Here is a 14,275-nt window from a genome sequence, read left to right on the forward strand (position 1 = left end):
AGATCACAGAAGGGGCTATCCTAACGTCTAAGGGCAAATTGTTCCACAGCCGAGGCCCAACCACAGAAAAAGCTCGATCCCCTCTGCGTTTAAGTCTGCAGTGAGGGACTTGTAACAGATTTTGTTCGCCTGATCTGAGACTTCTCGATGGAGTATACGGTTGTAGCAGTTCAGTTAGGTAGCTAGGTGCTTGGTTGCATAAAGCTTTGTACACAAATAACAGGATTTTAAACTCAGTTCTGAAATTAACGGGCAACCAATGAAGAGACCGCAGAATTGGGGTGATATGATCACTTTTACGACTATTTGTGAGGAATCTTGCGGCGGCATTTTGCACCAATTGCAGACGAGCAGTTTGGGATTTCGAGATACCACAGTAAAGTGAATTGCAGTAATCTACACGTGTGGTGATAAAAGCATGAACAGCCATCTCAAGAGTTTTAGGATTAAGAAAAGGTTTGACTTTTGACAAGAGACGTAGGTGATAAAAACTAGAGCTTATTACCTATTAGCTTATTAAATTTGTCTACATTTTCCATCAGTAGCTCACTAAAGTTTTGGAGTGAACTCATACTCAAACATACTGAAGACCTGCTAAGAATTAGTAGGTTGTATGAATTTGGGAAACGTTCAAAGGGCTAAATCTTCAAGCTGTTGAAAAGTATGTTAGGGCTCCTCCAACATGAAATAAAACAATCAACAACACCAAAATAGCATATAACAACCAGGCAGATTTTATCTGTATTTTTTTTATCTTCTCCTTCCAACCATAGAAATTCCAGCACCACAGCATATGGATTTTTTGCTGGGCTAAATTGACTGAAAAGTTGTTGGGCTTGCAATATTGGCCTTCCTCAGTGCAGTGTAACCATTTCTAGTGCCAAACTTATCAGCAATCTTATTCTCATACAACTATGGGAGATTGGCGCTTAATGAAACTTTCTCAAAGTCATAAAATGGTAAAAGGTGGTTGAAAAGAAAGGGGTGAAAATAAAAAAAGACAACCTTGAAGATTTGCTAGATAGGAAATTTACTGGTTTTGCTGGCCCCTGTGTGAGACAGACCACTCTGTCAAGTCAAGGTTAGTTTGAGCAGTGATCAATACTTCAATCTCAATAAAACAGCTCAATAGCTAAGGATTGATGGGATTGAGGAATCACAAGGTGGGGAGAAGAAGGATAGAATGAGCAACACAAACCCTTATCATAACGTTAGCAGGGTAGTAATACATTTGTCTAGCCAGAGAGGATGGAGCTCTTCAATCGTGGCAGGTGCTGTACCATAGACAGATTAAGTCAATTGCTGTCATACCTAACAGCCCCCAAATCAATATCATACGTTTGCAACCTTCAAACCAGAATAAATAAATGCAGGTACAGACAAAACCCAGTCTGATAAATGTCACCCCAAACACAGAGGTAAATGGAAAGATGAACGAAGAGAGGAAGGGTAGTCAACAACGGAGTACCCTTCACAAAACCCTACTGAGTGATGTGTTTGTCATGTCAAAGAATGTCAAGAATCGTATCAAGCACGTCTAAAAATGGCCACTAATTGAGACATTCTTCCTTCATATTTGCACTGTATAGAGACTTCAGCATCACTGAATACATCATTAAAACTATCTCACTTGATTCAGCAGGTATCTGTTCAGTGTCACTATCTGTTATTGTGCTGTGGCCTTGTGATGTTGGTGCCACAATGTGAGAGCCAGCAAACACTTACTTGTAAACTGTGCCTCCGTTTCCATGGCCAAGCTGCTCTTGATAGTTGATATCTTGGGCATTTATCTGCAGAGCAACAAACACACATAGATGGACAATAATGGCATTTAGATGTTATAAGAGAGAGTCAGAGAGAGAGAGACTACATTGTCACTGGAGGCTATAAACAAGACAAGCATTCAGGTCACTTCAAGTTCAGCAACATATGGAGAGAAAACAGAGGGACAGAAAGAGGAGATCAATACAACATTTGCTGTCCAATTTATAAAAGGACATTGTGCTTGGGTGAGTGGGGGAGTGACTGATGTAGAGTTTGATGATGATTTCTTTGCTGTCGTTGTTTCACTCTACTTTGTATAAAAAAAGTGTTGGAGCTGGGTAATATAACGTGGTCTGGGCTAACATGGCTCTTCTGAGCAAAAGTTTCCTCCTCTTGCTCATTTTTCTTAACAGGGCACTTAGATAATTCCGTTGTGTCCTGGTCTTGAGTTTTAGAGTGAGAATTACTTTCAACAGTAACTAGCTCTTCTATGTGTGAATCTCTTCTGTTAATAATGTAAGTGAAAGAAATAAACTGATATGTTAGGTGCAGCAAGTACATCTAAATATATTTGTTCCATATTTTCTATAAATACATTTCAACTTATTGCACCCTAAACATTTTTTTTACATTCAACATATCAACTACTGTAATACAAAACCTTTATCTTAAAACTGAAAAACCATATTATAAAAAATAAGTCCTATTGATGTATCAGAAAATGTAGAATTGAAAAGTGCTAGCGTGCTGAAAATTACCTCATTTATACATACAAAATATAAAATACATTTTAGTAAATGAATGAAAAGTATAGCTTATGTTTTGTTAATTGATTACTTCCCTCTATCTATGCAGCATGGGAGCACTTCATTTAACATATGTATGAATGTGTGTGGCGCTCAATGAGGTTGCAGGCTAACTGTGAAAGGAGCTCTATTTGTACTGTGGCTGATATGATTTTAGTGTAGGGCTGCCAAGACTAATTACGTAAAGACAGAAAAAGGCAGGCATCAAACCATACGTATAAGCATGCACACACAGATACACATTTCCCCCCCAATTCACCTCACTTGATTTGATAACATGTGAGAGGAGGGAGTTAACGAGAATGAAAAGAGATGGATGAAGAGATGGGGGAGAATGGAGAGAATAGCTCTATTAGTTCACTGTGTTACAGCTGAGACCTGAGAGGCCACTGGCTTAATTGTCTCCCCGACACACTAGGCACTGTGGCTGTGTGTGTGTGTATGAGAAAGAGTGTGTATGAAAGAGATAGAGACATTACTGTAGAAGTCTTGCTCTCAGGAAACCAGAGGCCCTGCTCCCAGCGACCCACAGTGAAGAGACAATAACCAAATACACACTGTATAACATGCCCACAGTTGGTATCACAGAAAATCAATAAAGGAGCCAACCACTAGTGAGAATGTGCTCTTGTCAGTGGAAACAAGGTGTGAGAGCAAGAGCAGTGAGATAAGAGCAGCAAATTCTACTTAAACCCAAAACAAAGGCTCACCTGCCCATTTGTCAAGATCTTCTTCAGCTCAGCGGATGATTTTTTTAAGCTGGAGGAAGGAACACAGCACAGTTGCAATGACGCAAGTATCACAGGCATCTTTCTACTAATCTATCAACCATCCAACTGAAGTTTATTCCAGGAAGTGAAACACGCTCCTTATGCCCCAGGAGGCTCACCTGTTGTTGGCCATGGAGTCTGGGACAGCATGAGTGCAGTCATTCGCTGGGTTAGGTCTTGTATTAACCTGAAGGTGTGCAAACACATATGCAAGTGAAAGGACAAACACGCACACCCAGACACACGCTTAGTGGTCAGGGCCGACAGACAGACATATTGCCAGGCCCCCTAATGAACAAGAACAAAACACAAGCTCTCAGTTCAGCCTGAAGGTTAATTGGCTTTCGTAGGAGGGAAGGGAGGCAGGCAAGGAAGAAAGAAAGAGGTGTCCGCATAGAGGAGGGGAAAGGATGACAGGCAGCAGAAGGAATAAGGGAGGAGAGCCAAAAATATATTTGCATGAAAGTATAGCAAAATGACTTAACACTAAAGGAAATGAGACAGATAAAATATTTGGGCAAAGGCTGGAGGAAAATAAAGTTAAGACATTAAAAATTTTATGCCTCACTAGGGATACGGTTCTTTATCTATTCATCTGCATCTATGTTTACTCCAAAGACCTTGGTACTCAACCCAGATATTGTACACAAAAGAAGAGACAAACCCTGTACAGGCAGGATACTAAAAATAACACATTTAATTGAGGTCAAAAGGCCGGTGTGTTGGGTCCACTAAAGCACAGGGATTCTCTCTTTAATTAGTGCCCAGGAAGACCTAATTTAAACAGTGCACAAGAATCCCCTTAGTCAATTACTTTTATATTAAAACAGGAGAAAAGAGGGGAAAGATTATCAAAGGACTAAGAAGGTTTTTGGAAAACACCATCTTCTCAAAACAGACCCTTAACCTTAAAATAAACGGTTCAGTAGTTGTTACCAAAGCTCCTCAGAGGATACATTAAATAAAGCATTGGGGGGGGGGTCATTTTATTATTGAAATGGAGATGGATATCATATAGATCATCTGGAGAGATGGAGGAGGTGTCAAGTCATTTAACCCATTGTAATTAGCAATGAGTTTCAATAGTAACAACATATGCCTAACATAAAATGGGAAGGTCTGTGGAAGGCCATTTGCAAATGGCAAAGGGGGGCTTGTAATGACAATTTCATGGTTGAACAATGACATCTCCTTACTGACTTTTTGCTACGCTGATGTTCTTCCTATCACAGGAAATTAGAGATTCATTATACTCTGGTCTAGAGAGGGATCGAGGTTTTAGTATAATACCTTACCCTTTAATGACTATTCCAGCATAAGAAACAAGAATATAAAGAGACAGAATAAGAGAGACAAGCCCCACAACAGCCACAGCCAGCCAGCCCATATATAAACATAGATGAGGGGAGCAAGAAAATGAGTGAAATAAAAGGAGAGCCTTGACTTCAATTGACATTTCAATAAGTGGAACACAGCGTTACCAATCCATTTGCCTCAACTTTCCTCCCTCCCCTCCCCTCATTCTCTGTGTAAGGCAGCTGAAACAATTATTGAGATAGGTACCTTCAGGCCATGTATGTTCCGGATCCCTGGAGTCTTGCCGGCTGAAACAGTAATTGACTAGATTGTAGAACACATCACTGGGCCATTTACAAATGTGCTGAAAAGGAATCAGTTCTTTATAAAGAAGGAAAAAATATGAAATGAAATGAGGGTTACTCTGAAATTAGTTGTAGACAAGAGAGTGATTGAGATGTTGGGCTCTTGAGACAGCTGGTGGTAGGTAGGAAGGAAAAACAAAATCACAAAATAGATAGAGAAAGAGAGAAAGAGAGCAAGATACAAAGTAAAAGAGAGAGAGAGAGACAATAAAATGTTTCTTCACTTTGCCCTTGGGGCCTGTTAGCGATTATGTATGACTTTGAGTGGTGAGAAAACTATACGAAGATATAAAAACGTAAGTGTTAAAAAAAGCACTCACAGTTAAAAGCAGTTCAGGAAGAAACTACACAATGCCACAGATCTGGGCAAAGACTTAGCCTGAACACAAACTTGCCGTTTCAATATATGTCCTTGGAGCAAAAGAAATGTATAAATGGCAACACAATAATAGAATGAGCAACTGAATTTTAATGTTGTCCAGAGGCTGCATTGTTACTTCTAACGACCATATGCTCCAATTGTCACATTGTTTGAACACAGCACAAGTGATCTACCCAAATTTCAGTTGAAATTTGTGAAATGCTGTGCAGAGTGAGTACCTCGTGGAAAAATCTGTAGAGGGTCTGGCAGCAGTCCATTCATGCGTTGTTCGTTCATTGTGTTAAAGTACTAAAGGGGAAAAGAAAATTACAAACTTCAGCCATCAAAGCTGTTTCATAAAAGAATGACTTCATCTGTACGAGAACAGAATAAAAAACACAATCCAATTTAACAACATAAAACAGAAAGCCTTGGTACATTTGCAATTTGTGCACTACTCTGACAAATTCAAGCATATTACAGTATGTATGTAAGTATGTTTAAAATGACGTCAGAATGAATCCACAATGTTCCTAAAAATGTCAGCATGCTGCGCTGAAATCTGTTGCCGATGAGGACCAATGCCCTGTGGGCTTGTTCTGAAGGAGTGTAGCATTAACCCTTTTCTTCTCCAGGTCAACAGCTCACCAAACACTCATATCCTACAGGACTAACATGGGCACACACACTCTGGAGCCTCTCAGATGCTTGCCAAGGCAATGCAATAATTGATGTTTCAGTTAAGCAAACCATCTGTTAAACTGTGAGAGCGTGTGTGTGTGTTTTGTTTATGTCCACTAATCTTTGAGGCTTCAAACCAACAAAAATTAACAGCAAGGCCTCACCGAAGACACCGTTCATAACATACATGTGTTCATTGTGTTTCATTTAGAATCAAGTATGAACTACCAAGTCATCACAGCAATATGTAAATTTGCTCTCTCATTGTTTTTGGGGAGGTGGGGGCGATGGGAACGGCTTGGATAGGAATGGATCAGAATGGTTACCCAAGTGGCACAGCTGTTATTAAAAGGCCTATTTATCACTGTCAGATCCCTCCTCGCTCCTAGGCCTCTGCTTTCGCCCTCCAGCGTTCTCACTAGGCCAAATCTGAACAATGGGCCTAATACCAAAAAACATGTGTGTGTGTGTGTGTGTGTGTGTGTGTGTGTGTGTGTGTGTGTGTGTGTGCGGGTGGGGGTGAGGGGGGGTATCGGGCTTCACGTACCTTTAATTTTCCGCTCAGCTAGCTTATTGATTAAGGCCGCAATTACCACGTAATCTGTAGTAGGTATGTTATTAAATGCCATTCTCCATTGTTGCCCAATAACTAAACAGTGTCCGACCCAAAATACCATCGCTCAGCCTTAAGGGACAAGGTGGAGACCGAAAGTGGAGAGTGGGTCTCATCATCATTAGCAGACTAAGGGGAAAAGGGAGTAAGAATGGTGGAATTAGAGCCACTACCTCCAGGGGGAGCTGAACGAGGAACGGATGAGATCACGTGGGTTTTTTTTAGCATCTGACACAGGCCAGTCTTTAACTTTGAACAGCAGTGTCTGTCTTTCAAGGTGTCTAACAATGATTAGAGATGCCTGGAAGAATAGTGGGCCTCACAGGATCATGTAGCAATCAATGTTCTCCGTTATGGGGGGATACTTTCACAATAAATGCCCTCTGCAGACTGATGTTAATTAAGTGCCAAGTTTGAGCATTAATTTTTCTTAGCAACAAGGGGCATGAATTTATTCGCTAGGCAATGTTAAAGCAGAGATCTTGAATAAGGCAAAAAAATCACTGTGTAGTGACAGCATATTTAAAAGTCTGGCTATAAATGTATTACACACACACACACACACACACACACACACACACACACACACTAATGAATTATCCCACCTTTCACCTAACATGCTGGTGGTTTCTCTTAATTCCTATTAATTTCACATAATGGCTGTCTGCTCACCTGGAATTAACACGGAAGCAAAAATTCACTAGGGTCTCTACGGAGGCCAAATGGCAATCACAGCAAACAACCACAACAAAAAAGAAATCCTCTGAATACAAATGCAAATGACTGCTGAAATGCATAACCCTTGCATAAGGCATTTAAAGTACCCAGATAGTGTAAATTATATTTTAGTGAGCCCAGTATTTTCCAGGTGATCAGCAGCTTTTTTACACTTGGGTGTCCCACAAGGAGCAGAAAGCCATTATGGGGGTCCCTGGATTTGTTTGCCAAAATAATCATTGTACAAATGGCTTTTGAAATCTGTAGATGAAGCAGTGCAGTGTTGTGGATACTAAATATTTGTGCTGGTTAGAGTGAGGTGCAGGTCAAAGTCATAAATTAATATGCCATCACAAGACATGGTACATAATCTGAACAAACAACATTACAAAATTAAATGTTTAATACAGCCTATTCTGCTAAATAAATGTACATATATAGAGGTACTAATTAGCAAAATAACATTCATGTTCATTGATATTTTAATAGAAAATATTTGACAAAATTAACTGATGTCAGTGAGCGAGGCAGTGATATAAGTGAGCGAGTATTGTAATATATTAGTAAATATATAAATATAGTATCTTAAAAATTATGCATTTATAAATTTTCTGCCAGCACTGCATCATAATCTACTGTAGCAGCATCATTTTATTTCCAAATCACGTTGTTAAATAGCACACAATACAGAAATGAATGGTGATAATACCAAAACACCCAAGACAGGAAACTGAAACTTTATTGGTATCAATACTGTGATTTTCTCAGAAGCTACTCCCATTCAAACAGGACACACAGCAAAGCAAGGCAAAATTGCAAAATACCCTCAAAACATGTCAGCTAGATTTGTGAATAATAAAGCTGGCTGAGGTCAATCCTTACTTCCATCCCTGTTTCACAATGCTCATCGGCACAACAGCTGTCTCTTTTTGCTTAATCACCCTGCTACCCTATGCTACTTAATGATTAAAAAGCAACCACAAGTGAAAGCATGACTAAAATGGACAAAAAACAAGGAGTGTAAATTGTGCCTGTGGCTCTAGCAGCATCATTGTGAGCTGATGGGGGGTAAAAGACATCCACAGATGAAAGTAGATTTTGAACAATTCTGCAGCCCAGGGGGCCGCTCTTTAATGAGGCAAAACTTTAAGTACTGAATAATAAATAATAAAAATTGACAGTTCATTTAGCTTTCAGTGTACCTCGTAGAGAAACCCATTACACACCATTACTCTTACTGTCCGTGGCATGAACAGTAAGTATGGTGGAATATGAAAATGTACTGCACTAGGTAGAAGAGTTGAATGGGCAATGGAAGTGGGTGCATGTGTACGTGTGTGCTGTTGAAAATTACCAATAGGATGTTTTTTTTACCTTAGGTTAAATACAACAGCATGAGGCTACATGGTTTCATATGTCTTTATATGTTGCTGAGTGGCAGGTAAATACAATGTCACTGTAGAGGTTGAAGTGAGAAGTTATAGCGAGGGTTTTCTTAACTGTTAAAATTCTACGGTATCTGATAAATCTGACAGCACTGAGGTGGTCATTTTGAACAGCAGCACTAAATAAGATTTTGGTGACCATGGCAGGGACCATGTAATTCTGAAATTAGTTACTGCGGCAAAAAAATACGTAATGTTTTTCAAATTGTTCTCTTTCTACAAGTGGTTTGTTTTTTTATACCTTAAGCCATGCCACCTAGAAGGTAAATACTCAAGCAGACAGTGTGAGTTTGATTTTCCAAGGTTTTGAGATTCCCCCAATGAAAAAGGGAGGCGAGTGGCTCTTTGTGGCATTGTGCTGGTCAAAGTACAAAAAAATAAAAAATATAAAAATACAGGCAATTTAAAACAATGTCCAGTCACTCTGTCCGGTCAAGGTTATAATATTTTTATACCCCAAAACCACAAATTTGCTTTACAAATTACAAAAAAACACTATATATTCTTAGATCCTCTTAGGGCTCAAGACTACAACCATTTAGTAGAATTTTGCAACCATTTTTGGAGACAGTTACTAATTTTTCTTAACTATGAACACCAGTGCAACTCGCAAATATTCCAACCATGTTTTTGTTTTGTTTTTTTAAAACCATCATCATATATAATGTGGAACACCAGGAGGACACATGACTTGGTGTGAGTGTGTGTTTATGGCCCCAACTATGCAGGTTGCGTAGAGCAACTGCCTCATGTCAAAGCCGGTGTCAATGTTTACAACTTCAATGACAGGATGAAGCGGAAATTATACTTCTGGTCACAAAAAGGAGGAAATGAAAACACCATGAGAATGCTTTGCGGCAACATTAAACAGGCTGATGTCAGCAAATAACAGTAACGTTCATTTGATGTGCTAGCTTACATCTTTCTCTAGTCTGTCTATCTTGCTAGCTGGCCAGCACATCTCTTGGACTGTCTGTGTCTTTCTATGCAGCCACTTCCAGAACTGTGTTTTGTGACTTTGTGTCCGACAAAAGTAAGAGTGAAATACAACTATTGATCAATACCAACTGTGTGTGTTTATAAACTCAGCTCAGAAAAGATAACTGCCTCGCATGTGTGTAGGAGCGTGCACAAAATGAAACTCACTAGCAGCAACCTCAATATATGGGAGTGATCGTCATAGGTGCACATCATTTTAAAATAAGACAATGATTATCTAGTCTCTCAGTCAAGAAAAACAAGATCCGAGCCATCAACACATACGCCCTGCCAGTCATCAGATACCTCGCTGGTATAATAAACTGGCCAAGAATAGAGGCCACTGGCATGATAGAGGTAGACACTGACAAGACAAGAAAGCTCCTCACAATGCACAGAAGGTTTCACCCCAAATCCAGCACCCTGAAACTGTACACAAAGCGTAGCGAGGGAGGCCGAGGGCTAGTGAGTGCGAGACCTCTGTCCAGGATGAAATGACAAAGATCCAAGAGTACATCAGGAAGATGGCCCCCAAAGATGAAGGGCTTAGTGAATACCTCAGGCAGCAGAAACCCGAGGGTGAGGACAAGGAAGATGAAGAACCTTCATGGAGGGACAAGCTGCTGCACGGCATGTACCGCAGACAAATGAAGAAGAAGTGACTGATATCAAGAAATCCTACCAGTGGCTGGACTAGAGGACAGCACAGAAGCACTAATCATGGCAGCACAAGAACAGGCACTCAGTACAAGATCAGTAGAGGCTGGGGTCTACCATACCAGGCAGCACCCCAGGTGCAGACTGTGCACATAACAGCAGGGTGTAAGATGCAGGCAGGAAGTGCGTACGTGGAACGCCATAACCAGGTAGCTGGCATAGTGTACAGGAATATCTGCAATGAGTATGGGCTGGAAGTCCCCACGTCAAAATGGATGTGGGTAGTTGAGAATGACCGAACTAACATCCTGTGGGACCTCAAGATCCAGACTGACAAACTGGTGATGGCTAACCAACCAGACATCGTGTTGATCGAAAAACAGCAGAAGGCGGCTGCAGTGATAGATGTGGCTATCACAAACGACGGCAACATCAAGAAGAAGGAACACGAGAAGCTTGAGAAATACCAAGAGCTGAAAGAGGAGCAAGAAGAGATGTGGAAAGTAAGAGCAACAGTGGTGCCAGTGGTAATCGGAGCACTGGGGGCTGTGACCCCCAAACTGGGAGAGTGGCTACAGCTAAGATACTGCGCAGAACCCTCAAACTCCCTGGCCTTTGAGGACCCGAGCTTGAGGATGAAACATACCACCCCACAAGGAGGGTGAGACGGGGGATTTTTTATATTATATATACATACACAGACCCATCTGTGAATAGCCACTCCTCTTCGTGCCTGATCTGAATCAAAACATGATCATGTGCTGAATCAATCCGGAGTAAAATGGTTAGTATCCTGAACACTAATGCACATATTTGTCCAAGGCTAATGCATTCAAGTTAGCTCTGATAACTTAGTCTATATATATTCTTAACACAACACTGTCAATCTCTGAGAACCCACCTTCAAATAAGTTATTAGCAAACAAGGAGCCTAGCTAATAAGGATAGCTATATTAACGTTAGAATACAGCTGAGTTGTGGAGGTTAGCACGCTGTACATAGCTGCTAGTCAATATCGACTGCCCTGCTCCTAAAAGTTTTAGTTAGGAGACAAAATGGATAACCGAGGAGGGATCTCTCTTTCAAGATTTTCAGATATTTGGTTGATGACATGTGTACATTGTAGACAGAAGTGGCACTTGCTTTGACTACTTTCTAATGAAGACACCCCCCCAGGTAAACTTCTACAACATCAAATACAATATTAAAACACAATCATATTATTCAATTTGTGGGATGGATGTGTGATGATTAAAAAAAATTACTAATTAATTTATATACTCACATATGACAACATGGCTTTGAGTTCTTCATCACTTCTTACAGTGATTCTGTCTCCCACCTCATCTTCATCTAAAAAAAACAAAGAAGAAAAGATATTAAAATTTGGATTGTAAAACCTTTTACTTAAAATAAAAAGCTAGCAGCTATCAAAACCAGAGGGCAGAGATTTGATATACACTGGACTGATTTAAGAGCTAAGATCAGCATACTGCGTTTTTGGTCCAGCAAATATACAGTTATAGAAAACGGTAACACAGAATTATACTGAATTTAGTATTAAATCAACGAGCAATATTAAAAGGTGAACAGTTAACAAAACATTAGCAACTCATTATATATTATGAAAACCTTTAAAGCAAAATCATCTGAAGGCCTTCCTTTTGTAACTGTACACATAATGTTGAGGAACAAAATGAGAAAAACACAGCAATATTTGTGAAAGATTGTGAAAGAATGCAAAGGGATAAGATAGTTTATGTATTTTTTAAAACAAAATAATAAATTACATTAATTAGCCAATAACTGTGATGAAATGTAATGTGTATTTTACAGCTTTTAAGTGACACAATCAAAGTGCATGCAATGTATGAAACAATTTACAAAGAAAAAAATGCATTTTTATTTTGTCAGCATTTCATGAATAATCCAAAAGCCAAGCACAAACTGCAGTATACTCTGTATTAGCCACCTACTTTGCATAATAATTACTAAGACTTCAATACAAGCTATTTGGCATTAGTGCTGCTTAAAAGCTATTTTATCTGTCAAAATTGCACAAATAAATACAAAATAAATAGTTTCCTCTTGTTTATTAGGATATATAACAATCTAGCATCATTCATATTATTTTTATAGGCATCGATGAGCAGGATGCACTTAGGTCCTAATCAAATCCTGCTTTTTCACACACAGTAGCCATTATCCATCTAAATAGATAAACCTTAGTTAAGAGCAAAACTTAAGGTTGAGCGCTCCCATACAGTCGTCGGGGGAGTTGTGTTAGTAACAGTATTTCTACTATTTATATTAAATTAGTAAATTAAAGGACTACAGTATGGTTATATAAACTATTATTTCCCACGAGAAACACTGTATAGGTCACTCAGAAGACTCAGACTACTGATAACTTGGCCAGGAGTTGAAAAAGTGCTGTGATGTATAATAGTCCTTGTGATAATAAATGGTGTGGTTGTGAAGTCTCTGTTTCAGCAGTAAAGCAATACATGAGTGAAAGACACACTTACATTCAAAGGCCGTCACAGTGGCTTCAGGCATGACATCTCTGATTGCGACCTAAAATGTTTGAATTATAACAGGGACAATAATAAAGTAGAGCTTAAAACTGTAGACATATGCAGAGTTATCATGAAGAAAGTGAGGCAGTCCTTATTATAATCTCATAAATAATAAGGTCAGAGTGTTGTAAAACTTTGTTGTTGTAATGTAACATTCAATGTGACATTACTTGGGCTCAGACACGGTCAGTCAGAAACTGAAACTGTCACATTCAAACTGTAAAGACAAACATTAAGAGGAATCAGGAGTGACAGTTAGCTAGCTCTAGCATTTTGACCACTCACCAGCAAGTCATTGAAGTTCAGAAGAGATGGACAGTCGACGGACGAGTCCATGTCCCCTGATGGCGTTTTTATACGGATCACTATTGCCTCGGTGTCCATTACGCAGAGCTTATTTAAATCGTGTATGAGCATAAAGAGGAAAAAGTAAGCCTCATAATAACACTTGGCAGGCCGTCTAAGCTTACGAGCTAATTTCCTGCAGTGGTTTGCTAACGACACATGCTAGCATCTTGCTCAGTCCAGACACTTGTATTAAGTGATGCGGAGATATAAAAACGTTAACCGTTGAGCTCAGTCACTGCCGACACCGAAGTCAAGTCATAACCGCATAAAAGGTTTTGCTTTAACTGTGAATTAGTAATCGCCTGCCTTATGGAGCAAAGTTTTAAACTGTGTTATTAGAGATATTTAGCCGTGAAGCTAGTTTTGAGGAAACCACGACTGTTTCTCTGAAAGCATTTCCGAATCAACATCCGTTCTGGGCATTTCAAAATAAAACACCTCAATCCCAGTGTCACTGCAAACCACTTCCACTTTGAGTATTAACAAGGACTTTGGTTTTAATCATTATGCAGTAACTGGCCTGCCATCCAGTACCTATATTACAAATACTGACTATACAACAAAAATGTAAATGTGTGCAGTACATGTAGGTCAATCTACTCTTAACAAAGCTCATTGTCACATCTTACAATATGTTAAGGAGAAGAACTTCACTGGGAGAACAATTTAAGTCGCTTATATCACCATCAGTCGACAATTCTTCATACTGCAAGTGTTGGTTTTTTGACCTCTTCAAACTTTTCTCCTCCTCCTTGCATCTTGGAAGAAGGTGAAGTGCCCTAAAAAGGAGAAGCTGGCCAGGTCACTAATGATTTGAATTGCATTTCTAAGAGATGGCAGTTTTTGTTATGCATGAGTTTGTCTGACCAATTACCAATATACATATACATATATA

General features: G+C 39.5%; 1 protein-coding gene across 3 annotated transcripts in view; it reads right to left on the minus strand.

Annotated features, from left to right (window-relative positions):
• Positions 1-13,777, minus strand: part of map2k5 (mitogen-activated protein kinase kinase 5) — a 49,531-nt gene extending 35,754 nt beyond the window's left edge. For all 3 annotated transcript variants that reach the window (XM_046033515.1, XM_046033514.1, XM_046033513.1), the window contains exons 1-8: positions 13,318-13,777; positions 12,982-13,030; positions 11,739-11,806; positions 5,602-5,671; positions 4,904-4,944; positions 3,460-3,527; positions 3,281-3,329; positions 1,726-1,790 (exon numbers count right to left, since the gene is read on the minus strand). In XM_046033515.1, coding sequence (XP_045889471.1) covers positions 1,726-1,790; positions 3,281-3,329; positions 3,460-3,527; positions 4,904-4,944; positions 5,602-5,671; positions 11,739-11,806; positions 12,982-13,030; positions 13,318-13,449 — 542 coding nt within the window. In that variant the 5' untranslated portion in view covers positions 13,450-13,777. The remainder of the gene's footprint in view (positions 1-1,725; positions 1,791-3,280; positions 3,330-3,459; positions 3,528-4,903; positions 4,945-5,601; positions 5,672-11,738; positions 11,807-12,981; positions 13,031-13,317) is intronic.
• Between the last annotated feature and the right edge of the window lie 498 nt (positions 13,778-14,275).

The sequence above is a fragment of the Micropterus dolomieu genome, linkage group LG20 (genome assembly GCF_021292245.1).
Source record: "Micropterus dolomieu isolate WLL.071019.BEF.003 ecotype Adirondacks linkage group LG20, ASM2129224v1, whole genome shotgun sequence".
Classification (NCBI taxonomy): Eukaryota; Metazoa; Chordata; class Actinopteri; order Centrarchiformes; family Centrarchidae; genus Micropterus; species Micropterus dolomieu.